This window comes from Rhipicephalus microplus, chromosome 4 (genome assembly GCF_043290135.1).
Source record: "Rhipicephalus microplus isolate Deutch F79 chromosome 4, USDA_Rmic, whole genome shotgun sequence".
NCBI lineage: Eukaryota > Metazoa > Arthropoda > Arachnida > Ixodida > Ixodidae > Rhipicephalus > Rhipicephalus microplus.
In genome coordinates this window covers 31374772-31402762 of record NC_134703.1, presented here as the reverse complement: position 1 = coordinate 31402762, position 27991 = coordinate 31374772, and the positions used below count along the sequence as shown (strand labels likewise).

At 47.0% G+C, this 27991-nt stretch overlaps 1 protein-coding gene across 2 annotated transcripts in view; it reads left to right on the top strand.

Annotated features, from left to right (window-relative positions):
- Nucleotides 1-27991, top strand: part of LOC119171596 (uncharacterized) — a 77807-nt gene that overhangs the window by 36491 nt on the left and 13325 nt on the right. The window contains exon 1 of one of the 2 annotated variants that reach the window (XM_075892457.1): nucleotides 13023-13688. The exons of the other annotated variant lie outside the window; for it this stretch is intronic. Coding sequence (XP_075748572.1) covers nucleotides 13515-13688 — 174 coding nt within the window. The 5' untranslated portion in view covers nucleotides 13023-13514. Of the gene's footprint in view, nucleotides 1-13022; nucleotides 13689-27991 lie in introns of those variants that run through there. 2 annotated transcript variants of the gene reach the window in all.

The following is a 27991-nucleotide window of genomic DNA, read 5'->3' as shown; positions in this document are numbered from 1 at the left end:
GATGTTTGATGAGTAGAAACATTTCTTGTTAATTTGTTTTATATATCTGGTTCATCAAATTCTTCTGCACTTCTTCACGTTTCTTCGAAGGAATATTATTATTGTTTTTATTTAATTTCTCTCTTTTTTAGCAAGCGTTGTACAAAAAAAATATCTATTTTGAGGTATACCCTGTGGCCAATCCCCCTTGTGGGTATGAGCCAAGATCTTCTAGGCGACAAGACAAGGAGGAGAAGTCAGAATGTTCTACGAAGCAGCCGTGAAACAAGCATTCGTGGCATATAGCGTTTCTTTCTTTCACAATCGTAAGGTAAATATGCAAGGTTTGTCCGAGATTGCCTTACATCGTAACACTAGGTGAGCTCCTTCCTTGTTGTTCTCAAAGCGGCACATTGCAAGGCGTCGGATAATATTTTTTTTTTTGTAGCAGCATGAAATACGACTAAACGGAAACTGATTTATTGAAGTAAGAGTAATGAAACGACCACATAAAATGAAAACGGATTAGTATTATCTTAATTAAAAGCAACAGGGATTTTTGTTGTCTGATAAGCAGCGTCGGTTATGTCTCGTATTTCTTTTTATGTTTTTTCTTCTATTTTGTGGTAAACGCGTCTACACTACTTTGCATTAGTTACAGGTTGTCGCAACGATGCATGATGCGTCAAAGAATGCTCACAGTGTCTTCTTTTGCATGCCAAGACGACGGTGAAAATCATTACGGCTGCACTGTTTCAACGTGTGTACTATTCCACACAGTATTCAATTATTCTCACGTACGTTATGTGGCTACCCACCGTGGTGGTTATACGGTGCTCGTTTGCCGTCTCGAAGGTCGCGGGATAGAATCCCGGCCGCGGTGGTGACATTTCTCGTGGAGGTGGAAAAAACTTGAGTCCCGTGTGCTTAGGGGTGCGCGTTAAATGATCCCACGAGGGTGAAATTTCCGGAGCCCTCCACAACGGCGTCCCTCATTATATCGTAGCTTGGGAATGTAAAACGTCCACTATTATCACTATATCTTCAATGTGTTCTCTATCACTGTAATTTACTTTCATTTACTTCTTTGTTACTTGGAATTACTTGTTAATTACTCTCAGTTATTCCACGAGTAATGTCGTTTATTGTCTACTGCACCTTTTAGTGCTTTAGTGGACGTTAGACAAATGGTATGACGCATGGAGCAACGAATAAAAATTATTCTTGTTCGGGTTTAACGCCCCAAGACGCCTGTATGATTTTGAGAGATGACGTAGGGGAGGGCTCCGGCAATTTCGATACCTGGGGGTTCTTTCAACATGCACACGGACCTCAAGCATTTTTTCCTCCATCGAAAGTGTGGCCTCCGTGACCGAGATTCGAACCCGTGACCTTTGGGTCAGAATACGAGTACCGTAACCGCTATACCACCGTGGCGGGTCCATGGAGAAACGAGGTCCACCGATTGATTGATTTATATGTGGGGTTTAACGCCCCAAAACCACCACATGATTATGACAGACGCCGTAGTAGAGGGCTCTGGAAGTTTCTACTACCTGGGGTTCTTTAACGTGCACCCAAATCTGAGCACACGTGCCTGCAACATTTCCGCCTCCACCGGAAATGCAGCAGCCGCAGCCGGGATTCGATCCCGCGAACCCCGGGTCAGCAGCCGAGTACGTTAGCCACTAGACCACCGCGGCGGGGCGAGGTCCACCGGTCATCCTTTTAGGGGCGAAGCTCCTTATGGCGTGGCTTGTGCGTCCCTTGTTGTAGTGCGTAACCACCGGTGGCACATACCCGAAAGAGTCATTCTTAGAAAGTCCGCTGGATGGCGGCACTTGTATATGATGAATACATTATGAAAAGACGTGAGGTGGCTGTACTTGGAGTGTTCACTAGATAAACGGACGGACGGATGGACTTACAGATGTGCGGGCGGACTTACGGACGCACAGACGGACAGACAGACAGAGTAGCGACAACACGGACGGATGGATAAACAGACAAAGGGACGGCCGCACGAACAGACGCACGGGCGGAGGGACTGACAGACAGACGCAAGAACGGACGTACCTACGGATATCCGGATGGACGGACGCACAGACGTTCACACAGATTGACGGACACATGGACGGAAGCACGCATGGACTGATGAACACTTCGCCCCACCAATCATCATTCACTCCGTGGATATGCTGTGTTTTTTTTTCTTATTTCATTTCTTTAACATTTCTCGTAGCCGCCTACAGTCACTTTTCGCGTTTAAGGAGTCATCTAAGGACAGTCGTGTCACGTGACACCGACAGCAAGGAAAGACATGCGATGCTTCTGTCCCTTTTATCTTGCCTCTCCGGTCGACGAAAAACGGCGCGCGCACCCGTCACGAGCATTTTTCGCAGAGTTGGTGGTCGCCCGTGACGTCATAGGCACACACCCCCCCCTCCCCCCAGCCACCGCCCACGCGCAGCCGCTGCCGCCGGCGAGTGCTGCAATACGCATGCAGCCTTTGCTCACGCGGTGCTACTGCTGCGAAAGTTACATGCATAGGCGAGAGAGGAGGGCGGGCAAGGGAAGCAGTCACTCGTGAAAAGGGACAATCAAGTGTTCGCGTCAAACACATACGAACACATCTGTTTCGTAGGCGCTGCGCCCTGCTCTCTACCGGACTGCAGAAATTAGGCGCCTTCTTCCTCTTCTAACCAATGCCACTACCACCACCACCATCGCCGTGTTTTTTGTGTATTTTCCCATTCATGCCCTGGTAAATGAAACAACTAGCCCATCGGAACTTTAGCCCGTCGGTACTGCAACTTCACTGAGCCTCTTGTTTCGCGACATGTTTTCATGCGCGTTGTTATGTCAAGGTATGCAACTTTTTTTGTTTTATTTTATAATAATGTCGACTTATGACATCTGTCATAGCGTTCCTCTTCCCCCATAAAGACAGTACGACATCGGTTCATCTTGATTTTTGCATCCGCTGCGGAGTTTGTTTTATTTCGTATTCGACCAATGCTATGGTTGCATGAATCAAAAGGAAGCATTGCACCGAGTCTGAACGCGTGCGTTTGTTTTGTACAAGACGAGCGGGTACTAACGCATCCGTTCGGCGTCTGATATGCGCTATTGCTTGGAGAAAGTAGGGGAAGGGCGGGAGGGCAGGCAGCGCCGGGCGTCGCGTCGCGTCGACGTCGACGGTGGCGTGAGCTCTGCTAGCTCCCGCTTTGTTTCGGTTTTTGTTTTACCTCACCCGACCACGCCACCCCTAAAAAAAAATCTTCCCGGCGCTTCTCTGCATCGGTGGACTTCATTCTCTTTAGAAGCCTTGCTTTCCTTCTCGCCTTGATCACATCGACTGTTATTTTTTGTACGTCCACAATTGCGCGCTCCCACATGACACGGCGTCATTGAAGTCTCAATACTCGCCTCCTCCCGCGAACGTGAACTTACTGGTCACGTGCATTTCCGGACTATGCGTGTATGTATACGTCCATCTTATCTGTACCCCTTTCCCCGATGAGGAACTTAGAAGCGCAGCATTGCGGTGAGGCTTGCCCGGCAGGCGATATCCAGTCGGACGATTCTCCACCAACGCCAGACTCTCTTGAGAGCGAGCCATGTTTGACGACCAGTCTTGGAGCTGTGACACCGAGTCGCTGATCCCGGTGGGTCTTATTTCATTGCCTCGTCAAAGCGAACGGAAATACTCATACCTGCTTACTAACTGAATCGCGTGCTCAGTTTGTTTCATTTGTTCTTTCCATTTCCGAGTTGAACTTTTAAAAGTTATTGAGTTTTACGTGCTCCATATTGGGACTTCACCACCCAGATTTCTGTAGCGCGTGCTCAAGTCTATATGCGTGGTTGATATTGCATTTCGTCCACATCGAAATGATATCCCTGTGATTGGTAGTTAACCCGCAAACCCAAGCTTCGCAGCTCACAACCATGGACGACGAGCTGCGTTTTGCATTGTTCGCGTTGTGTCGTGAATTGCTTTGCATTGAACGTTCCTGAATCGCTATGTGATTGGTCTGTTTTACAAATTTGTTGTCTCATTTGCGTTGCCTAGAGATAAACGATTGGCGGATCTCACGTACAGTGGGAATCGATGATACGCGAAGCACGAATCAGCAAGGTTGAATTGTCAAATTAAAATGAGCACAACGTTACGAGGCGGACATAAATTATACCGTACATGACTTCCATGTCATGATTATCATGTTTGCACCTGGCATTTGTGTTCGTCCTCCATTCACGTCACGTAATACCAAATTTGGTGTATGTGAAGCTAGCGAAACGACGGCGAGCGTATCATGAGCGTGGCGTATAGTCATGTTCTTACATGACATGTCTGCACCAGTTATACACCTTCGCGATGCATTCACGTCACGTAATACCAAATTTGGTGTATTTGAAGCTAGCGAAACGACGGCGAGCGCATCATGAGCGTGGCGTATAGTCAAGTTCTTACATGACACGCATGTCTTCACCACTCATACACCTTCGCGATGCATTCACGTCACGTAATACCAAATTTGGTGTATGTGAAGCTAGCGAAACGACGGCGAGCGTATCATGAGCGTGGCGTATAGTCATGTTCTTACATGACATGTCTGCACCAGTTATACACCTTCGCGATGCATTCACGTCACGTAATACCAAATTTGGTGTATGTGAAGCTAACGAAACGACGGCGAGCGCATCATGAGCGTGGCGTATAGTCAAGTTCTTACATGACACGCATGTTTTCACCACTCATACACCTTCGCGATGCATTCACGTCACGTAATACCAAGTTTGGTGTATGTGAAGCTAGCGAAACGACGGCGAGCGTATCATGAGCGTGGCGTATAGTCATGTTCTTACATGACATGTCTGCACCAGTTATACACCTTCGCGATGCATGCACGTCACGTAATACCAAATTTGGTGTATGTGAAGCTAACGAAACGACGGCGAGCGCATCATGAGCGTGGCGTATAGTCAAGTTCTTACATGACACGCATGTCTTCACCACTCATACACCTTCGCGATGCATTCACGTCACGTAATACCAAATTTGGTGTATGTGAAGCTAACGAAACGACGGCGAGCGCATCATGAGCGTGGCGTATAGTCAAGTTCTTACATGACACGCATGTCTTCACCACTCATACACCTTCGCGATGCATTCACGTCACGTAATACCAAGTTTGGTGTATGTGAAGCTAGCGAAACGACGGCGAGCGCATCATGAGCGTGGCGTATAGTCAAGTTCTTACATGACACGCATGTCTTCACCACTCATACACCTTCGCGATGCATTCACGTCACGTAATACCAAATTTGGTGTATGTGAAGCTAGCGAAACGACGGCGAGCGTATCATGGGCGTGGCGTATAGTCATGTTCTTACATGACATGTCTGCACCAGTTATACACCTTCGCGATGCATTCACGTCACGTAATACCAAATTTGGTGTATGTGAAGCTAACGAAACGACGGCGAGCGCATCATGAGCGTGGCGTATAGTCATGTTCTTACATGACATGTCTGCACCAGTTATACACCTTCGCGATGCATTCACGTCACGTAATACCAAATTTGGTGTATGTGAAGCTAGCGAAACGACGGCGAGCGTATCATGAGCGTGGCGTATAGTCATGTTCTTACATGACATGTCTGCACCAGTTATACACCTTCGCGATGCATGCACGTCACGTAATACCAAATTTGGTGTATGTGAAGCTAACGAAACGACGGCGAGCGCATCATGAGCGTGGCGTATAGTCAAGTTCTTACATGACACGCATGTCTTCACCACTCATACACCTTCGCGATGCATTCACGTCACGTAATACCAAATTTGGTGTATGTGAAGCTAACGAAACGACGGCGAGCGCATCATGAGCGTGGCGTATAGTCAAGTTCTTACATGACACGCATGTCTTCACCACTCATACACCTTCGCGATGCATTCACGTCACGTAATACCAAGTTTGGTGTATGTGAAGCTAGCGAAACGACGGCGAGCGCATCATGAGCATGGCGTATAGTCAAGTTCTTACATGACACGCATGTCTTCACCACCCATACACCTTCGCGATGCATTCACGTCACGTAATACCAAATTTGGTGTATGTGAAGCTAGCGAAACGACGGCGAGCGTATCATGAGCGTGGCGTATAGTCATGTTCTTACATGACATGTCTGCACCAGTTATACACCTTCGCGATGCATTCACGTCACGTAATACCAAATTTGGTGTATGTGAAGCTAACGAAACGACGGCGAGCGTATCATGAGCGTGGCGTATAGTCATGTTCTTACATGACATGTCTGCACCAGTTATACACCTTCGCGATGCATTCACGTCACGTAATACCAAATTTGGTGTATGTGAAGCTAACGAAACGACGGCGAGCGCATCATGAGCGTGGCGTATAGTCAAGTTCTTACATGACACGCATGTCTTCACCACTCATACACCTTCGCGATGCATTCACGTCACGTAATACCAAGTTTGGTGTATGTGAAGCTAGCGAAACGATGGCGAGCGTATCATGAGCGTGGCGTATAGTCATGTTCTTACATGACATGTCTGCACCAGTTATACACCTTCGCGATGCATTCACGTCACGTAATACCAAGTTTGGTGTATGTGAAGCTAGCGAAACGACGGCGAGCGCATCATGAGCGTGGCGTATAGTCAAGTTCTTACATGACACGCATGTCTTCACCACTCATACACCTTCGCGATGCATTCACGTCACGTAATACCAAATTTGGTGTATTTGAAGCTAGCGAAACGACGGCGAGCGCATCATGAGCGTGGCGTATAGTCAAGTTCTTACATGACACGCATGTCTTCACCACTCATACACCTTCGCGATGCATTCACGTCACGTAATACCAAGTTTGGTGTATGTGAAGCTAGCGAAACGATGGCGAGCGTATCATGAGCGTGGCGTATAGTCATGTTCTTACATGACATGTCTGCACCAGTTATACACCTTCGCGATGCATTCACGTCACGTAATACCAAATTTGGTGTATTTGAAGCTAGCGAAACGACGGCGAGCGCATCATGAGCGTGGCGTATAGTCAAGTTCTTACATGACACGCATGTCTTCACCACTCATACACCTTCGCGATGCATTCACGTCACGTAATACCAAACTTGGTGTATGTGAAGCTAACGAAACGACGGCGAGCGCATCATGAGCGTGGCGTATAGTCATGTTCTTACATGACATGTCTGCACCAGTTATACACCTTCGCGATGCATTCACGTCACGTAATACCAAATTTGGTGTATTTGAAGCTAGCGAAACGACGGCGAGCGCATCATGAGCGTGGCGTATAGTCAAGTTCTTACATGACACGCGTGTCTTCACCACTCATACACCTTCGCGATGCATTCACGTCACGTAATACCAAGTTTGGTGTATGTGAAGCTAGCGAAACGACGGCGAGCGTATCATGAGCGTGGCGTATAGTCATGTTCTTACATGACATGTCTGCACCAGTTATACACCTTCGCGATGCATTCACGTCACGTAATACCAAATTTGGTGTATTTGAAGCTAGCGAAACGACGGCGAGCGCATCATGAGCGTGGCGTATAGTCAAGTTCTTACATGACACGCATGTCTTCACCACTCATACACCTTCGCGATGCATTCACGTCACGTAACACCAAATTTGGTGTATATGAAGCTAGCGAAACGACGGCGAGCGTATCATGAGCGTGGCGTATAGTCATGTTCTTACATGACATGTCTGCACCAGTTATACACCTTCGCGATGCATTCACGTCACGTAATACCAAATTTGGTGTATGTGAAGCTAACGAAACGACGGCGAGCGCATCATGAGCGTGGCGTATAGTCAAGTTCTTACATGACACGCATGTCTTCACCACTCATACACCTTCGCGATGCATTCACGTCACGTAATACCAAATTTGGTGTATGTGAAGCTAGCGAAATGACGGCGAGCGTATCATGAGCGTGGCGTATAGTCAAGTTCTTACATGACATGTCTGCACCAGTTATACACCTTCGCGATGCATTCACGTCACGTAATACCAAATTTGGTGTATTTGAAGCTAGCGAAACGACGGCGAGCGCATCATGAGCGTGGCGTATAGTCAAGTTCTACAATGACACGCGTGTCTTCACCACTCATACACCTTCGCGATGCATTCACGTCACGTAATACCAAGTTTGGTGTATGTGAAGCTAGCGAAACGACGGCGAGCGTATCATGAGCGTGGCGTATAGTCATGTTCTTACATGACATGTCTGCACCAGTTATACACCTTCGCGATGCATTCACGTCACGTAATACCAAATTTGGTGTATGTGAAGCTAGCGAAACGACGGCGAGCGTATCATGAGCGTGGCGTATAGTCAAGTTCTTACATGACATGTCTGCACCAGTTATACACCTTCGCGATGCATTCACGTCACGTAATACCAAATTTGGTGTATGTGAAGCTAGCGAAACGACGGCGAGCGTATCATGAGCGTGGCGTATAATCATGTTCTTACATGACATGTCTGCACCAGTTATACACCTTCGCGATGCATTCACGTCACGTAATACCAAGTTTGGTGTATGTGAAGCTAGCGAAACGACGGCGAGCGTATCATGAGCGTGGCGTATAGTCATGTTCTTACATGACATGTCTGCACCAGTTATACACCTTCGCGATGCATTCACGTCACGTAATACCAAATTTGGTGTATTTGAAGCTAGCGAAACGACGGCGAGCGCATCATGAGCGTGGCGTATAGTCAAGTTCTTACATGACATGTCTGCACCAGTTATACACCTTCGCGATGCATTCACGTCACGTAATACCAAATTTGGTGTATGTGAAGCTAGCGAAACGACGGCGAGCGTATCATGAGCGTGGCGTATAGTCATGTTCTTACATGACATGTCTGCACCAGTTATACACCTTCACGATGCATTCACGTCACGTAATACCAAATTTGGTGTATGTGAAGCTAGCGAAACGACGGCGAGCGTATCATGAGCGTGGCGTATAGTCATGTTCTTACATGACATGTCTGCACCAGTTATACACCTTCGCGATGCATTCACGTCACGTAATACCAAATTTGGTGTATTTGAAGCTAGCGAAACGACGGCGAGCGCATCATGAGCGTGGCGTATAGTCAAGTTCTTACATGACACGCATGTCTTCACCACTCATACACCTTCGCGATGCATTCACGTCACGTAATACCAAATTTGGTGTATGTGAAGCTAACGAAACTACGGCGAGCGCATCATGAGCGTGGCGTATAGTCATGTTCTTACATGACACGCATGTCATGCATATGATGTTTGCACCAGTCATATACGTTCATCATCCATTCACCTCACGCAACACCAAATTCGGTGAATGGGAAACCAGCGAAACGACCACGAGCGCATCATGAGCGTGGCAAGTAGTCATGTTTTGGCATGACGCGCATGTCATAATTTCCACGTGAGGGTCAGTCAATTATGTTCGCCATGCAGTCATGTCATACCATACCAGTTTTGCGATATGGCATGTGAACGAAACCTCCGCAGAAGCAACAAGACCGTGATATGTAAATCATGGCATTCATGACATCTATGTCATGATTTTCATGATATGACTAGTCACTTATGCTCGTCATACAGTCACGTTATGCCATACCAATTTTGGTATAGATCCCATAATACAAACGCCCAGGAGAGCTAAAAATCATAGGCGGATAGATAGATAGATAGATAGATAGATAGATAGATAGATAGATAGATAGATAGATAGATAGATAGATAGATAGATAGATAGATAGATAGATAGATAGATAGATAGATAGATAGACAGACAGACAGACAGACAGACAGACAGACAGACAGACAGACAGACAGACACAGACAGACAGACAGACAGACAGACAGATAGACAGATAGATAGACAGACAGATAGATAGATAGATAGATAGATAGATAGATAGATAGATAGATAGATAGATAGATAGATAGATAGATAGATAGATAGATAGATAGATAGATAGATAGATAGATAGATAGATAGATAGATAGATAGATAGATAGATAGATAGATAGATAGATAGATAGATAGATACGAACAAACTCGCCGAAGTTTGCTAAGAAATTCTGCGCATTTAGAAATAGCGCCACTGCCACTGTTTTTTCGTTTTCCTTATCGTCGTCCACACTATTGTTCATTCGTCTCTCAAAAAGTCCAAAACTTCTATCCTCCTAATACCGCTGCTGCATCAGTCGACCGAGGCGAGCGGAAGTACGTGATCTATGTAACGCGCGCTGACGCGTTGCGCCACGCGCATATATCTGTTCGCTAGTAATGATATCTCGTTAAATAGTTGTAACCGTGTATTTACTAAACGCTGCCAGCTTTAAACGCTTCAAACGCAATGCAAAATAATGATAAACGTAGAAATAGGCACTTTCAAAGCATAGCGAAAGTACAAGAAATCAAAGCAGATTCCTTGATGCATGCATACTCATAAAAGAGGCTTCGTTGCGCAGGAGACGAATATACAGCTAGGTGCAATAACTCGATAAATATATAGTTTTATTGCATATGTATTACCATTAATTCACGCTTTGTTAAGTATATGCAATGTTATGTTGACGCCCTGTAGGAGCATAGTCTGCTCCTTTTCTCACAAGTGCGCTGTTAAGAGAAAAATATTCTTGTAAGAACAAGGCTTTGAACGAAGCATTACGATACTAAAAGATTCCAGAATAATTTGTGGGATTTCGTGAGCCAAAATCACCACTACATGCTTATGAGGCTCGCCATGATGGAGCAGGGGCGTATGCAGAATTTTACTTTTTCTTCTTTATTTTTTTGTGAGGGGGGGCTTTTTGGTTTCGTTGGGGGAGGGGGCCCACCCTTAAAGGGGTCATATTTCGCCCTGTATGCCATGCCATGGCGACCAAAAGTTTCGGAGCGAGGGAGGGGGAGCTGGCGGGCCACTTCCTCGCTACGCCACTATAGTGATGATCTTTGTTTCAATATAGTGGGCCTGGCCAGGTGACGCTGCGTCAACGCGCGTCTGCTGTGGACCTAATAAAGTTGCTTCATTCACGCACTCTAGTACGATTCCGATTGTCTCCAAGCGAGCGTCGATTCTTCTTAAACCAGCTGGATTGGCCGTGTGCTTCCGTACGACGACCGCCTTCCGAATGTCGCAATGGACATGCTTATCGGCGTCACAAATTGTACAGCACACGCGAAAGTCAATATGTCACAACGAGTTGGCGGTGGGTGCTGATGGAGCTCGCCTATATGATTGATGAAATGCGCACATCCGACATAGCTCTGCGAGCGAAGAGCCGTGGGGGCTTTTCAGCCAAAAGCTTGCGGATCTCATCTTCCACGACGAAGATGGTAACCTTCGCTGTGGCTTTCAGAGCGGATCATCCAATATGCAGAAACCGGTTGCTTTCGGTCGCTTGCAGCCGCACTAAGTCCAAGGTCATACGTTCGACTCCCGTACGGCTGCATAATCGCAGAGGAATGCGACACGGTGGTGCCCGCTTAGGCCATAGCGGGCCGATGGATAATTCTGGATGTCAACCTAAATGTGCCAGTCATGTCAACTGTCGCAACGTCCACCACGATTGCGCAGTCAAAGTTCTTACCTATATACGGGAAAAACGTTATGGAGGATTTTGTGATGGCTCTTCTACGTGTTGGACAGAGCAGTGTACAAAGGCTTTGATTCCGTCTGTAAAACTTCGCATACAATAGTTTCTATAGTTTCCCGTAGAGCTGAACGCGAAATTCAGAGCTTTCAGTATCCTCGAAGAGATTCTCTCTTTGAGCGTCTTGAATTCTGTTGCGAATGATAGCTACACGGTATTCAAGGTAAACAGCCTAACCAAATAGGCACTCTAACAACGTTTAGCCTTGAAGCTAATTATATAGGACAGAGACAACAAGGGACACGCGCTCCGCGATAACGCTTATCATCTCAACTTTCTGTAATTAACTCATTTGGCGCGTCGAAAAGGTAATGAGTACACCTTTTCTAAAAGATATGTTTTTGACAAGGAATACAAGATATAGCAAACAACTGTCCGATATTAACTCTTACAGACCGGTTGCCCTGTCCCCTTTGTACTTTTTTTCATTTTATTTTTCAGTTTGTTTCGGCTCTTATTACGCTGCGCAGTCCAGTCTGGGTGAGCAAATCGAATTTGTGGTCGAGCCTGGGTTAACAAAGGAATTTTAATGGTTGCTTTAAATTTCAAAGGCAGTGGATAACAGAAGTTCGTAGCTTCTAACCGTTGGAAAGGTATTACAATATCGCGGCTGCTGCATTCAGCTAGGCTTTTTAAGGTGTTGTGCAACAGTTTGCAGCAATATTTCGAACTACTGTTTGGTAGGAAAAGAGGGTCAACACCCTACACCGTTTATGCTTCATACGAGTTCCCCCTAATGTGGTGTCATTAGATAGAATGCGACACCTGCGAGACATACATGGTGCTATATTTCATGCACGAGTCTAAGCAACACCCGAGTTGAGCCCTAACCTAAAATCAGGAATTGACGCTCTAAATGGTAACCGAAAAGGAAAGACAAAAGAAGCGAATAAGTCGGCACTCGCGTGTTTGGTCTAAGCATTTCCGGAGCACACAAGGTGCACCACGGACTCAGGTGGAACCGAGGCCCGTCTCCACCGAGGTCCTTGAAGTCCACGAGCGAATGCGTACGCGCACACTCGGCGGCTCCCGTAGCAACATTCAGACGTGCAAACAGCCAGAAAAGAGCGGCGGGCAGGTGGCTAAAAGAGCGCTCCATTGTGTGCGCTTCCCAAGAGGGAGGGGGGTTACTACTCTCGAGGGGTGCAAAACTGTACAGACAGGATGGAAAGGAGGCAAGGGTGAAAGCCCACTCGGTGTCTCGAGGGGAAGTGTACCGTTCGGGAGGTGGGGTGGTCGCTGGATCCCAGGCGGCCGCCTCTCTCTCTCTCCATCGAAAGGAGGCACCGGCAGTCGGCGGCGAGTCGCTCAGTCGCACACCAGACGAGGCAGCTCGCGCGTCGCTCGACAGATCCGACGCGGCGGCTGGGCCGTTCTTTTTCCGCTCGTCGCCAACGGTGAAGTGGCAGACCGAACGCCTCTTGGGCGCACATTGACCCTCGTGGCGCTCACCCGGCAAAACGCTGCGACAGAGTCCGTAGACTCGCGATTTGCTGCTTCGCCTGGGCTTTGGGGATGACGCAGTGATTAGGTCCGAATCTGGACTCAAGTTCGCCTTTGATCCAGCTGCGCTGCGGGACGGGACGCGAAAAGAAGTGAGACGGAGCGCGCTTTAAACTCTGCCTGCTCGAGCCGAGTGCAGGGTTGGACACGAGCTATCTCACGGGAACGGCTTCCGATTCGAAGATCGATCAACTCACCTGCCGAATGCAGGCGATTAAAGTGTGTGCTTAGGCCGATTTGCGGGTACCACTGTAAACGGTGAGACTGGCGTGGTGCTGGGCTGAAGTGTCCTGTGGACGACCATGACACCGGACAGTGGGTGCGTGACCGTATGTTTCGTGGCCCTGTCCCGAACGACGGTCAGCTGGCTCACCGACGAGCCGCCCTCCGACGAACCTGCGTGGAACGGTCGCCGCTTCAGGCAACAACGGCAACGCGCCGCCGTCAGCACTGTCGATGTCCTGCTCTTCTATTACGTAAGTTGTTCATGCAATCTGTACTGCGAGATTGCCGCCGCTCCGCCCTGTATGCGCTCTGCTGAGATGCTGTTCTTTCTTTCTTAATTGAACTCTATGCGCAGGAGTGTGATGCCCGCTACTCTCTCTCTCTCTCTCTATTAGGCTGACAATGCAAATTATAAGGAACGTGTCAGTAAGAGTAAAAGATAAGCTGTCACATTAAAGTTTTTCTGGTGTAGTCTACGTCATACCTTGCAGGGGCTGTGAACGCAAGTATATTGATACGACCAATGAGATTGAAAAACGTGTGAAACAGCGCGATTGTGGCGTCCGGTAACGGTACGTGGTCAATGCTCTCGCTGAGCATATGGATACAAGCCGCAATACTGGGGGCAAGTGCATATCTCTTTAGCCAAGGAAAAAAAAAAAGGAAAGAAGCTTACGTCAACGCTTGCATTCAGACCACATTGAATGGAAATAACGGAAGGACAATGGCGATGACTATATACGCGCTGCTTGCGTCAAGCATTGAAGTGTACTTAATTGCGCAAAAAACACCTTTCATCGGGTTTTTATTGTGAACAAGATTGCCGTATGAGGAGCCAAAACGTGATAGAATTTTCACTTCTGCGTTTATACTTGGGGTAGTGTCGTGATTCTTAACATATACTTCTTGAGGTTTTAGGTCACGAAATCACAATATGGTTTTAAGAGATGCCGAAGGGGATAAAAGAAAATTTGACCACGGGGGAGGGGGGTTTTTAACGTGCACCTAAATATAAGCACACGGGCTTCTGGCACATTGCCTGCATCTAAATGCGGCCCCCATGGCCGGGATTCGATCCCATGACCCTCGGGTCCGCATTTGAACTCCGTAACGACATTACTACCAGGGCTGTGAGCATTTATATTTTAGAAAGGAAGACAGTGAGAGAACAATCTCAGCCAATGGGAGAACAGCTCGCTGTGGACCAAGCCAGGTTCACAACAGAGCTGTTATAACCATAGGCGTGCGCAGGGGTTCGAAGGAGGGCGGGGGGGGGGGGGGGTGAGTGAAGGTTCATCGAAGTGGCCCCACTTCTGGTTGACCAGGAGGGTGCCTCAATTGTGGGGCAGACTTTGCGGCCCCTCCTATAGTTGTCTAGGGGAGGGATGGAGGCGGCCCCTCGTGCGGAAACTTATGGTTATAACCTCTTTTCCGTCGTGTAGAGCTTGGATGATTAGCTGGGAGAGATTGGATGCGATCGTGAAGAGGAGGTGTGAGGCAGGTGGTAGTAGAAGGGGCTTAGCAGGAGAGAGGTAGCGGTGAAGGGGGGGGGGGGGGTGGATATCGTGGCTCAGATTTACATGTCCAATAATTTTCCGTGATCATACGAACAGATGTGGGACTCATATTTGGGAGAACTATACGAACTCTCTCACACCGACAAGACGCTTCTCGGAATGGAAAATACGCTCCAATCTTGTGACACCACTGCAAAATGCCGCACGGTCCCACAGTTCATACTTCATGCGGTAAGCGATATGCGCTCTTGCTCCCGCAGCAGCGGAGACGTCCGCCATGCGAACCATGCACGTGAGCGGTGCGACCGCGAATCACGGGATTGAACCGCAGAACTCGGGAGAGGTGTTCAAGCCAAACGCAGTGACGGAACACACACAAAAAAGAAATAAAGTGATAAATGGCGCGAATATAGGATGTTTCGTGTGAACCCTTATAAATTGGCGTGATTACTTGCGTTTTTACAAACTCTGCGTGGTGAGGACATAATTCTATGTAATGTGGACGCATTTCTGTGTGATCCCGGCTGCGGCGGCTGCATTTCCGATGGAGGCGGAAATGTTGTAGGCCCGTGTGCTCAGATTTGGGTGCACGTTAAAGAACCCCAGGTGGTCAATATTTCCGGAGCCCTCCACTACGGCGTCTCTCATAATCATATGGTGGTTTTGGGACGTTAAACCCCACAAATCAATCGCATTTCTGTGTGGTGTAGACGCTGTGTATAGAAAAATGTGGACTCATTGCGTAAGCGTTGTGCTATGTACATATGTATAGCCTTGTGTTTGCTACAAAATATGCTATGTCGACTTTTGTGCAAGAGAAGAGGAGTATAGCTGGTGCCACACATTGGCACCAACTTCTCTTTATATACATTTATTTAAGAAAAAGAGTCACTGCTCACCAGGGTCACAACAGGGTCACAATCGAGTTCAACAAAACGCAGTGGTGGTGGCGCTCGTCTGGTGACACAAAAGGCGCGTGTTCGAACCCGCCCAGGTGGTCACATTTTCTTTTTTTTTTTGATTGATTGATTGATTTCGATCAAAACGAAATGCAAAGAATGCGCGCGTTCTTAGAATCAGGTGCACATTGAAAAATCCCAGGTGGTTGAAATGTGCGGGGCGTTGGACTACGTACAGCATGCGTAACAATCATATCGTAATTGAGGCACCTAATACGGCCGCTATTACTATAATGATTTCTGCGTGACGTGACATCTGAATCATACTAATTTGACAAGCCTTGCCAATTTACAAGAACAAGGTGTAATCTATCGCGAGAAGTAAAACATGTCCGCACAAGTTATTGTACAAGTATTCCTTATAGTATATAATTACATTACTATTTACCTTCCCTAAATATTGAAAATGTAAATAAGTTATGTTTTAAGTTAGGGGCGGCCGGAAGCACTGACGTTACATTAATATTGCTTACTTTGAAGTTTTTTTTTTTTTTTGTAATCGTTCACCGTTCGTGCAGTAACTCATGCATGAATGACACTCTAGTTTCGCAAATCGTGGCCTTCCCGTAACGTTTTTCAAGGCTTCGGGTTCGGTTGCTACACGGCTTTTCTGTGGGCCTGCCCCGTTTCCGATCTCGAGGTTTTGCACTCAAATCGACTTATCTGTTATTTTTCTTTCGTTTGGTTCATTTTTGCATGCAGTGTAGGCAGGATAACATGCTGTATTGTAGTCAAAATGGGTTGTGGAAGTAACGAGTAATTTTCTTGAAATTGTCCGCGTGGAATAATTACTCACATTACTCGTTACGGCAAAAAAAAAGCAACTTAATTACTGCAGTTTCGTTACTTACAGACTTGGTCCATGCGGCCTCGCTTCGTCGTGCCCGTTTTCCTACGACTCACACTGACTTGAGCGCGTAGTGCTTTATTTAGACCGCTTTTTTTTCCGGTGAGGCTTGGCACGTGCACAGTGCCAGTGGACTCCCGCAGAGGCGTCCGAGGAAAGTGCGCGGATAGCCTTCGAGAGCATCGGCACGCCGCATTTTTCACGGACAGGCGTGTCTTGTATCCACGGCTCGATCGAAACTCCGGACTTGGCAGTGATTGTCTAAGCGTATTGTTGCAAGCACTTCACACGTTTTCAACAAGGTAAAGGGCGTAGGCAGCTATATGCAGTCTGAGACATCGACCCTAAAACGATTAGACAGTGCTTATAGGACAGGCGCGATCCCCAAGACCGTCCGCCGCGTTTGTATATAGTTACGGGGCTCGGCATGTTGACCCGAAAGACGCGGGTTCAACTTCAACCGCGGCAGTGGTATTTTTATGGAGGTGGAATAGTTGAGGTCCGTGTACTTTGCATCAGAAGAGCGGCTTGTTACAGACTTTAGCGCAAAAAAAAAAAGAACAACAAACGAACACAGCTAAAACTATCAACTAAGCTTTATTGAATAACTCGCACGTGTATACTCATGCAAAGAACCAAGGAGTCAAAATCTCAACTCTTTACATGTAGACTATGACTCTTGACACGAGTATATGTTTTTCAATAAAACTCGTTTGATAGTTGGCGCTGTGTTCGTTTGGTCGTTCTTTGTTGCTGCTTTTTTCCCGCTAAAGTCTACTAGTGTGTGCCTGCTGCGAGTGCGAGAAAGAACACCAGTTGGATAAAACTTCCGGAGCCGTCCACAATGGTGTCCCTCGTTATCGCAATTTCGGCGCTTACAACCCCGGATATTGTTATCCGGCACTGACAGACATGCATGGCTGCGCGGAGCGGACAGCACAACCAGTTGCCCACCACTGAATTCGATAAGACAACCAATGCACGTACAAGGCAATGCAAACGAATTCCTTCAGGGTTATACGCTCCGAAAAATCTGGAAAATTCATATTTGTGTGTATCATTTTGTCGTTCCAGAATATTTTATGTTCTGCATTGATTTATTTTATTTAAAAATACCTTAAGTTCATTAGGTGTTTTGTAAAATTATTAGTGCACTAGTGTACTGTACATACAGCGTCCGTCACGGTTGACTGAATTAATGAATAAACTTTATTAAAAGTCCACCAGTTTCCTTCGGGCAAGGCGAGGAGAAGAGGAGATTAACCCCTGCCCCATCCATCTCCATGGCCCCATCCCACCCCTGTCGATGATGACGGCGGTGCGTCAGGTGACGGCTCGATGTCCTTGGACCCGGGTGGCATATTCGGCTGTCTGAACACACAAAAAAACAAGAAAATACTTTCGCAAGGGTGGAGGTCTCCCGTGAACTGAAACGCCAAGACATGAGAACTGTTAAAAGAGGTAAAACAGTGACGTATCAGTGTTGCCAGGTCAGATGAGGTGGCATAGCCAAAAGCCAGAAAAACTGTAGCCCAAATGCAGCGAAAGAGATGAAATAGCAAATGTAGCTGACATGTCATTCTTATCTGCAGTTTTATTTCGACTTACAATTTCACATTTCAGTGTTACGGTCCCTTGTACGAGCCATCGTTAGTATATCAAACAGATTGCACTAAATAACTGGAAAGTGTCAATTTTCAGGCACTTATTTTCTTAAGCATTCACAACAAGGTAAGTAAAAATAAATGAAAACTGAATTCTGCAAACTACGCCTCACCATTCGCTTGCTTTTGGAAAACGACCTTTCTATGCGAGGTGTTGTATAATTGATTGATTGATTTATATGTGGGGTTTAACGTCCCAAAACCACCATATGATTATGGGGGACGCCGTAGTGGAGGGGCTCCGGAAATTTTGACCACCTGCATGGGGTTCTTTAACGTGCACCCAAATCTGAGCACACGGGCCTACAACATTTTCGCCTCCATCGGAAATGCAGCCGCCGCAGCCGGGATTCGATCCCGCGACCTGCGGGTCAGCAGCCGAGTACCTTATAGCCACTATAGACCACCGCGGTGGGGCGAGGTGTTGTATAGGACCAGTTATCACCAACTCTGCAGTATTTTACTCATGAAGCAAAACATAGTGAATTGTTACTTTTCGTGCTTTGCGAGACAAATGCTATGATCATAGCCACCAGCCTTCGCAGCCTTCCTTGTGAAAATTGTTCACTTGATGCGCCGAATTCAGTTCATCGCCTTCAAATTAAAAAAAAAATGCCCACTTGTACATGTATAATGTGATGTTGTTCCGGCATTCAAAGATAGAGCAGAAGAAGCGCCAAAAAAATAACAATACTCGAAGTTCCAAAACGACGAAATGATTGACAGGTCGAGCGCTTCGGAAATTGCGACCGCCTGAGTTTTTCAACGCTCGCCTTATCTATGAGCTAGCAGACTTCTGCTATAGGATTTTGGCTTCACGGTAATGCGGCTGGGATTCGATATCATGACCTTTGGTCAAGCAGTATAACCAGTTTCTCATCGCGGTAGATAATGTAGTAGATAAAGAGATAAATGATTTTCGGTGATCTTGCTCCAGGCAACGCAGATGTCACGCCAAGCACGAGCGGGAAGCACAGGTGCCGAAACCATGCAGATATTGGGTAAAACGGGCGAGCTCATTATTCACGACGTGGATAGCTCACCATTCTTTTCAGCATACGTGCTCGAACTTGTGTATAGGCTCTGCAGCAAATGTACACGTTGTGCCTACAATCTGATTAAAAACGACATTAACGGCTAATCGACGAAATGACAGACGGTCCCGATAAACGAAGGCCCGCTTGTACATGTACAAAAAGTATACACATCCAATTCTTCCGTCTCCATTGTGAAATTGCTGCTTGAAAGGACGTCGTTCGTGTGTTAGTAAAGCCAAATTACAGCTCCCGGAAACGCCGGAAGGCGTTCCATTGTCGCTGGGGTGAAAATGATTCTACAAACCGACCGTGCTCAGCGCATGGTTTTTCGCTCGCTTATAGGCGATAAAGCGTATACGGATTTCTGGTCAATTTCGCCGCATTCGGCCACTTCAAGGCTAAACGTGAATGCGCCTTTTGAGATTTGTTGCGGCTCAGTGAGGGTCACCTCTGCAGCGTTGATCATGACGGCCCAAACAAGAGTTGCCGATTTTCAGTCGCCCAACTTAGAGTGTAATAGCACACTATATTCAAGTATAGCAGCTTAGCCATGTCCCCCAAGTCGACACTATTTTTTAGGCCAATTTGGCAGTATATATCCAAACGTGACAACACTGTATACATTAAACGTTCTCGTTCGAGCATGCTGAAACACGTACCTGGTGAGCGCGAGAAGCAACGACGGAGAGGTGCACAAGGGACGGCCGCAATTAATCGTCGTGCAACTTTTGTCCGTCCCTGTTTATTGCGGTGCCTGTCATCTCATGTGTTTAATAAAGAAGGGAAATATCTGTGCGTGGACTAACAGTCATTTCGACGTCGGTGAGAGCTTGGCTTGTGACGTACAAAGTTCCAAACCCGTGATGCATCGCGTGGAGAGGAGGGGGAGCGCTGGTCAGGTTTGGGGGATTGGGCAGCTGCTTCTTCGGCATCCACCCTGCAGACGCCCTTGCTAACAGTTCATTGATAGGCAACGCACAACAGCGCAAGAGGCGCTTTAGCAGAATATTTTCGGTGCTTCCGGGCACATTCTGTCGCGCAGATATAAATGAATGTAGGCGAGCGTCCTTTCATGTCGGTTCCTTGCAGGAATATCGCCAATCCCGCCACTTGGTTCTCGGCGAAAATGGGCCGCCCCGTATAAGATTATTTGGCACCAAAAGTGTCGTGCGAAAATTGCGAGGCACAAGTAACCGCGATAGAGGCGTTGAATATGAGTGATCGTGCGTCGTCCCTCAGTTCGCTTTTTTTTTTTTTTTTCCTCCGCCGGTCGTCTCCGCTACAGCGTTCGCCCGAAAAGGCCGTTAACTGTCGCTGGCGCAGCAGAGAGAGACGCACCGAGTCGCCGCCCGCCGCGCGCTCGTTGCGTAACCGGAATGGCGTGCTGTGTTTGGCTTGCCGCGCGCTTATCTCGGCTTGTGTACGTACGTATTAACGAACGAGAAGGCGGCTGTTGTCGCCTCTCGCTCGCTTTGTCCCCCTTATCTTCCGACGAGGCGGCGCTTCGTCTTCTGCCACTAGAAATTGCAAAGCCAACGCACTCGCTCCATCGTATACGAGAACTAAAGCGATTGATATGTGGGGTTTAACGTTCAAAACACCGGCATATAATTTTGAGGGACGCCGTAGTGGAGGGCTGCGGAAATTTCGACCACCCGGGATTCTTTAACGTGCACCCAAATCTGAGCACACGGGCCTACAACATTCCCGCCTCCATCGGAAATGCAGCCGCCGCAGCCGGGATTCGATCCCGCGACCTGCGAGTCAGCAACCGAGCACCTTAGCCACTAGACTACCGCGCCGGGGCAGGAGAAATAAAGCGAAGCAGTTTCAGCTCATAAACTATACTTTCGACCCATTGTTGTCGTTAATTACGAGATCAAAGGCTCATTACTAAAAATATTCGGCAGATAACACGTACCTGGGAATCGACGTTATGCGAAGCATGCAGAGGAAAGGTCACCGTGTTGCAATTTTTTTTTATTTATTGAGCGACACGCCTTGAAATGATGCTGAATATATGTACAAATGTTGCACGCACATACATATGTTTCAGGGTTGCGTACGTTGATATAACCAGCTGTTTGCACTCGCGCAACTATGCCGACTGGAACATGCGTATTATATACCAACACCAGAAGCTGATATGAAGCGCTAATGCTCGCAAGATGCTGGTCCTGGAAACTGCTACATAAATCAACCTCAGCGCATGGCAACTAACCACAGTTGACATTAACCCGACGTTACGGCTGAATCAATTGATTGATTTGTGGGGTTTAACGTCCCAAAACCACCATATGATTATGAGAGACGCCGTAGTGGAGGGCTCCGGAAATTTTGACCACCTGGGGTTCTTTAACGTGCACCCAAATCTGAACGGCTGAATCAAAGGAGTACATATGTAATGTTTATAAAATTGGGTAGGCGGCACTGCAACCACTATTGACGTTTCACGAAGATTAGCGTTTATTTGAAAAGTAGTTCCGAGACCTAGGCGTAGCTCTGTTGTAAAATGCCTCATTGCCACGCAGAATGTTTGGGTTTGATTCCAGCTGGGACCATGACTTTATTCTTTGCATTCGTCGGGTTGAAATCGCCCATGTCTGTTCTCGTCGTTCCTGGGTAGTTACTAAGTGTCAATCACCTGTGGCATATGCCAGCGGCACATACCCGCCCGTTGTTATGTGCCACTTTCTGGCGGGAAGTGTTTGACGACGTATACGCGACGGGATTGTGACATTAATCATGCCTTGACCAGCGCGTCATTCTCGTCAAGCCATCTTACCCTCCCATGCCAATTTCGGTTCATGCCAAGTTAAGGGGGTGACCACAAGAGCACCCAAACGCAAACGGATAGATAGATACATGGATAGATGGATAGATGTATAGATAGATGTATAGCTAGATAGATAGATAGATAGATAGATAGATAGATAGATAGATAGATAGATAGATAGATAGATAGATAGATAGATAGATAGATAGATAGATAGATAGATAGATAGATAGATAGATAGATAGATAGATAGATAGATAGATAGATAGATAGATAGATAGATAGATAGATAGACAGACAGACAGACAGACAGACAGACAGACAGACAGACAGACAGACAGACAGACAGACAGACAGACAGACAGACAGACAGACAGATAGATAGATAGATAGATAGATAGATAGATAGATAGATAGATAGATAGATAGATAGATAGATAGATAGATAGATAGATAGATAGATAGATAGATAGATACGCTCAATGTCGTCGAAGTTCACCAAGAAATGCTCCGCATTTAATGAGAAAATCAAGATGACAATAGCATTTTTTTTTTACTGCGGTGCCGTTTAAGCCGAACGTGAGTGCTTAATCTGTGAACATAAAGTATCTTTGTCCACCGACACGCACTTTCTTCATCTCCATCTTCGTCATCTTCGCTCCCAGAAAACGTGTGCCTATTTTCCCGGCGTGGGATGCTGTAACTGTGATGAATGAGAGAAGGCTGGATTACAGAGATAGAGCAAGAAAGGAAAAGGAATGCAGAAAGAAAAAGAGATGTCGGATTAGAATTTGTGCACCTATGGTGTAAAGGCGAACGTCTTAAACATTCGGTCAACTCACTTAAGCTGGGCACAGCATAGTCTTCTTTTATAGTATATTAAGGGGACTGGAAAGGCGAGTTAGTGTGTGGAGGATAGATGTGAGGGTGAGGGGAACTGAAAAGAGGCTGGGAAAGGGTGAAACATGTCATAGTTCTAAAAAATTGAAATTGAGAGCAAGAAAGACGTAGATATAAACATATAGAAAACATAGACAAAATAGAGAGGAGAGAAAAGATAGAGAGGGAGGGAAAAAAGAAGGACGAAAGGAACAAGAACGCCGGCCAACTTCCCATTTTCTTAAGACATAGCACCAATAGTGCGAAGCTGTCTTTTCTTTTTTTTATTTCATGACGAAATGTCTACACGTAAATATTGTCGACACGTGAAATGTTCGGGTACTTCGCTGTTCGAGTGTGTTTTGAAACGGAGGCATGTTGTCTGCCGCAAACAGTGAAGACATCGGATGCGTATACGCGAGTTTTCTTTGTGCCGTACTGAGGACAGGAAGTAAACACGGAACACTTTATGTCGGTCGCACAAGCGTGCCGGATGCAGATACCTCTGCAAGGAACGCGCCTATCTCGATACGCAACCCTTACACGGAGGCACCAAATCCTTTCGCCAACAAAGGCTCCCGGCACGAGAGGAAACCGGGCTTCGAGCTTTCGCCTGCGGGCTTGACGGCACTCGATGAATAAGCCCAGAAATATCAAGGATGCAGATCTTGTCTGTGTCCTCTCTGAGTGTGTGTATTTCTGCGCTTGTTTCATCATGAACCTTTACCAACACGCCCAACTGGCAGTCATCCTAAATGCAGATCTAAATGGACACTGTGAACGCGTTTTTTCTCGGGTTTGTTTGTTTGTTTGTTTGTTTGTTTGTTTGTTTGTTTGTTTGTTTGTTTGTTTGTTTGTTTGTTTAAGCAGATGCAGGGTGTATAAGTGACATACGGTCTGGAAGCCTTGCATTGGCGACAGCGCGTTCAAGCGTGAGAGCATGCGTCTGCAGCCGACATATACATGCGCTTTCGTCGACCGGAAGATATAGCCAACTCTCTGAACGTATCATCATCAACCTAATCAGCAGCAGTAGCATGGCAGGGCAAAGGCCACTCCTGAATGTACCGCCAATCAACCTGGTCCTGACCATTATTAGTAGATAAAAAGCAAGCGCGCTCATGAGCAATTTTGTTCGAGTGTAAGCATTAAAATCACTCGAGCATATATGAAAGATGACAACGCTGTGGAGGGACAACTGGCACGAGACGCGAGCATGCGCAGTGGTTGTCGACGACACCGCCAACGCCGGATTTGTGAGTATACTCGCGACTATTCTGTAGTCGTACCTATAGGTGCGACTATAGAATGTTCTGCATTAACAAGAAAAAAAAACTCAAGCGTTATTTCATGCGTTCGCCTGAAGCCACTCGAAGGGATTGATTGATTGATTGATTGATTGATTGATTGATTGATTGATTGATTGATTGATTGATTGATTGATTGTGGGGTTTAACGTCCCAAAACCACTATTTGATTATGAGAGACGCCGTAGTGGAGGGCTCCGGAAATTTTGACCACCTGGGGTTCTTTAACGTGCACCCAAATCTGAGTACACGGGCCTACAACATTTCCGCCTCCATGCCACTAAGGGAACAGCCATTTGGTGTGGCCGTCTTACCATGCACTTTACACCACGCAAAGGTCGCCTTTCAAGCGGAGCTTTTACAATTCACAGATTTCGCAGATTCGCAGATGACACCATTTTTGTAGGGTCATGTAAGTGTTTAAAAAAGTGGTTAACGATTTAGAGTACTAGGTACTCTACTATGGGAGAGTGGGGTCATGTTTAGAAAAAAATTTATTTACAGCATGTACAGAACACAAAGGCTTCATACCATTCCAGTAACAGGGCATATATACACCTCGGCACATCTATATTTCACGACTAACATCACATTTGGGGTGCGAAGTGGTTTGCAGTGCATGCGAAAACACGGCGCCGGCGATTGCAATTAAATAGAAATGCAGCCGTCAAAAGTGCGCTGCTCACGTGCGTTATTTGTGTGCGCCGTTTTCCAGTAGCTGCAGGCTCTCTCTGTCGTGCGCTTCTCGGCGAGCAGCCATTTATGCTACAGCACTCCTATCGTTTATCGGGGTGACTCGTCATTTCAAGTCGCCTTATTTCATTGTTTTGCCTGGGTGTGAAGGCGTGGCCGCCGTTGTTGCCTGCACCAACTGAAGTGTGTGTTGCTAGCACGTCGTGGATGAAGGTCCTATTCCCAAAGATAACATTTAGGAAGGAAGGAGAATTACGCAATGCGAAAGAAAGAAATAAAGAAAGGAGCAAATTGATTTGATTGATTTTGATTTGATTTGTGGGGTTTAACGTTCCAAAACCACGATATGATTATGAGAGACGCCGTAGTAGAGAGCTCCGGAAATTTCGACCACCTGGGGTTCTTTAACGTGCACCCAAATCTGAGCACACGGGCCTACAACATTTCCGCCTCCATCGGAAATGCAGCCGCCGCAGCCGGGATATGAAAAGAAAGGAGCAAAAAAAGACAAAAAAAAAGAAATGAAGAGAAAGGACAAAAGGAGAAAAAAAGAAAGTAGAAAGGGAGAGAGAGAAAAAAAGAAAGAGGGACAAAAAAGAAACAGAGGAAAACAGAAACAGAGGTAGAAAGAGAGCTAGGAAGAAAGAAAAAGAGAGAGAGAGAGAAGAAAAAGTGAAAATACTGAGATATTTTTTTAAAGAAAGAAAGAAAGAAGGAAATATTGACAGCGAGAAAGAAAAAGTTTTTGCGCGTGAGGCACGCACGCGCCAAACTTCGCTTGCCCCCATTTTCTCGAAAGGGCAAGAGCGCTTAGTTTTTATTGATTTATTTATATATTAATTTACTTTTATTCCTTTTGTTTCGCAAAGACGAAGGGAAGATGCGATGTTGAGCCGACGCCAGTTCGTCACTTGAAGTCACCCGGTTCGCAGGACTTTCGCTTTAGCACTGAACTTACAGTTTGGTATTTTCTTCCTATAGCTTTTCCTTAAGAACGCAATGTGCGCATGTTGGACAGCTTGACGCTTCATGAGGGCTTCACTGTAAATTGAAGAACATGCAAGTCAGCAAAAAGAAGGTGTAAAAGAAGCGTCCTTCTGGTCCGGACCACTAAAAGATCGACGTGCTATACCCCCATTAACGCATCAGGTCAGGTAGAAGAGCAGGTGCGACTGCTTGCCGCACACGTGACGTTCACAGGCCCTTGACTCCACGCGCGCACCACATGTGTCCGGAGGCCTTGAACCGCCGTATATGCGTGATTTCGGCGCAAGAAAGGCGGCAGTCCATCCGCAGGATGCATCGAGCTAGGCTGGGATGTCATGCACGACGACTCCCCCCGCCCTCCCGCCCGGCGCACACTTCAGGATTGGAACCCGTGACCGGAATATATTTGCGGGCATCGCGCAGGGAACGCCGAACGTCGGCGGCGGCTGATGACCAACGTTATCGCGTTCGCTTATTTTCTTAGCAGGCTCTGCTAGCTGTGACGTTGTGCAACAAAGGGGAGGCTTTCAAAAAGACCCACGCCGTGTTGGTCTTTATTCCAACCTGACTTGCTGACGTGAACATTAGGGCGAATTTGCGGAGTTATGAGAGTTATTCAAAGTTATCGTTTCTGCATTTCCGATGGAGGCGGAAATGTTGTAGGCCCGTGTGCTCAGATTTGGGTGCACGTTAAAGAACCCAAGGTGGTCAAAATTTCCGGAGCCCTCCACTACGGCGTCTCTCATAATGATATGCTGGTTTTGGGACGTTAAACCCTACAAATCAATCGAAAAAGTTATCGTTTGTTTTCATCGTTAGATCAGTTTGCTTTGTGTAACGTGGGCGCGTGCCTCAAGATCTCCCTCGTTTCATTCCAAGTAAAAAAAAAAGCCACTGGTGAAAGGGGGTTGATGTGGCAAGCTGCCCGTAATGTAATAAAAAACCGACCGGGCCGCTCTGAAACATGACAGGTGGCAATCTATAGTTGCACGGTGCCGTTAGAGCCGGTGAGCAGCAGCGCGATGGCGCGAACGTTACAACGTCGGGACGGAAACCGGGTTTGACCAACGGCGAAGTCGTCGAGAGGCGCACGCGCGCACTCCACGGCGGCAGCTGCTCGTCGTTGGAGCACGCCAACGACGACACAGTGCTCGGCCAAAGTCACCGGATGTCGTGAACGAACCCTATCTCGACTATGTGTACTCAAGCAGCCGGAACAGGCGCCACCGCACGGCCGTTTTGCTCAACTTCATTGTTATTTTTTTTTTCTTCTGTAATCGACATCGCTCTAACACTATATACGCTTCGTTATAGACGGCTCGAAACACTGAGAAAAAAGCGAATTTGGGAGCCTTTGTGTGAGCTCGCCAGGACGGCTCCTGATGGGACGACGTTTGCTTGTCGTCGATCGTCAATTACGCGCCCCGCCGCGGTGGTCTAGTGGCTAAGGTACTCGGCTGCTGACCCGCAGGTCGCGGGTTCGAATCCCGGCTGCGGCGGCTGCATTTCCGATGGAGGCGGAAATGTTGTAGGCCCGTGTGCTCAGATTTGGGTGCACGTTAAAGAACCCCAGGTGGTCGAAATTTCCGGAGCCCTCCACTACGGCGTCTCTCATAATCATGTGGTGGTTTTGGGACGTTAAACCCCACATATCAATCAATCAATCGTCAATTACGCAACGCGACTGACGCAAGACAACCAGATACCGTTCATCCCAGTACTATATGCTCTCCCCTATTATGCTGGCGTTCGAACAGTATCCCGAAGCGCAAGATTTTGTGTGCGCATTCACAAAGAACGTACTTGGCAAGCTCAGATGAGAGCCTGCCAATCATAATGGGGAACACATAATCATCGTGAACACACTGTCCGTGTATGTTCGTTCGCA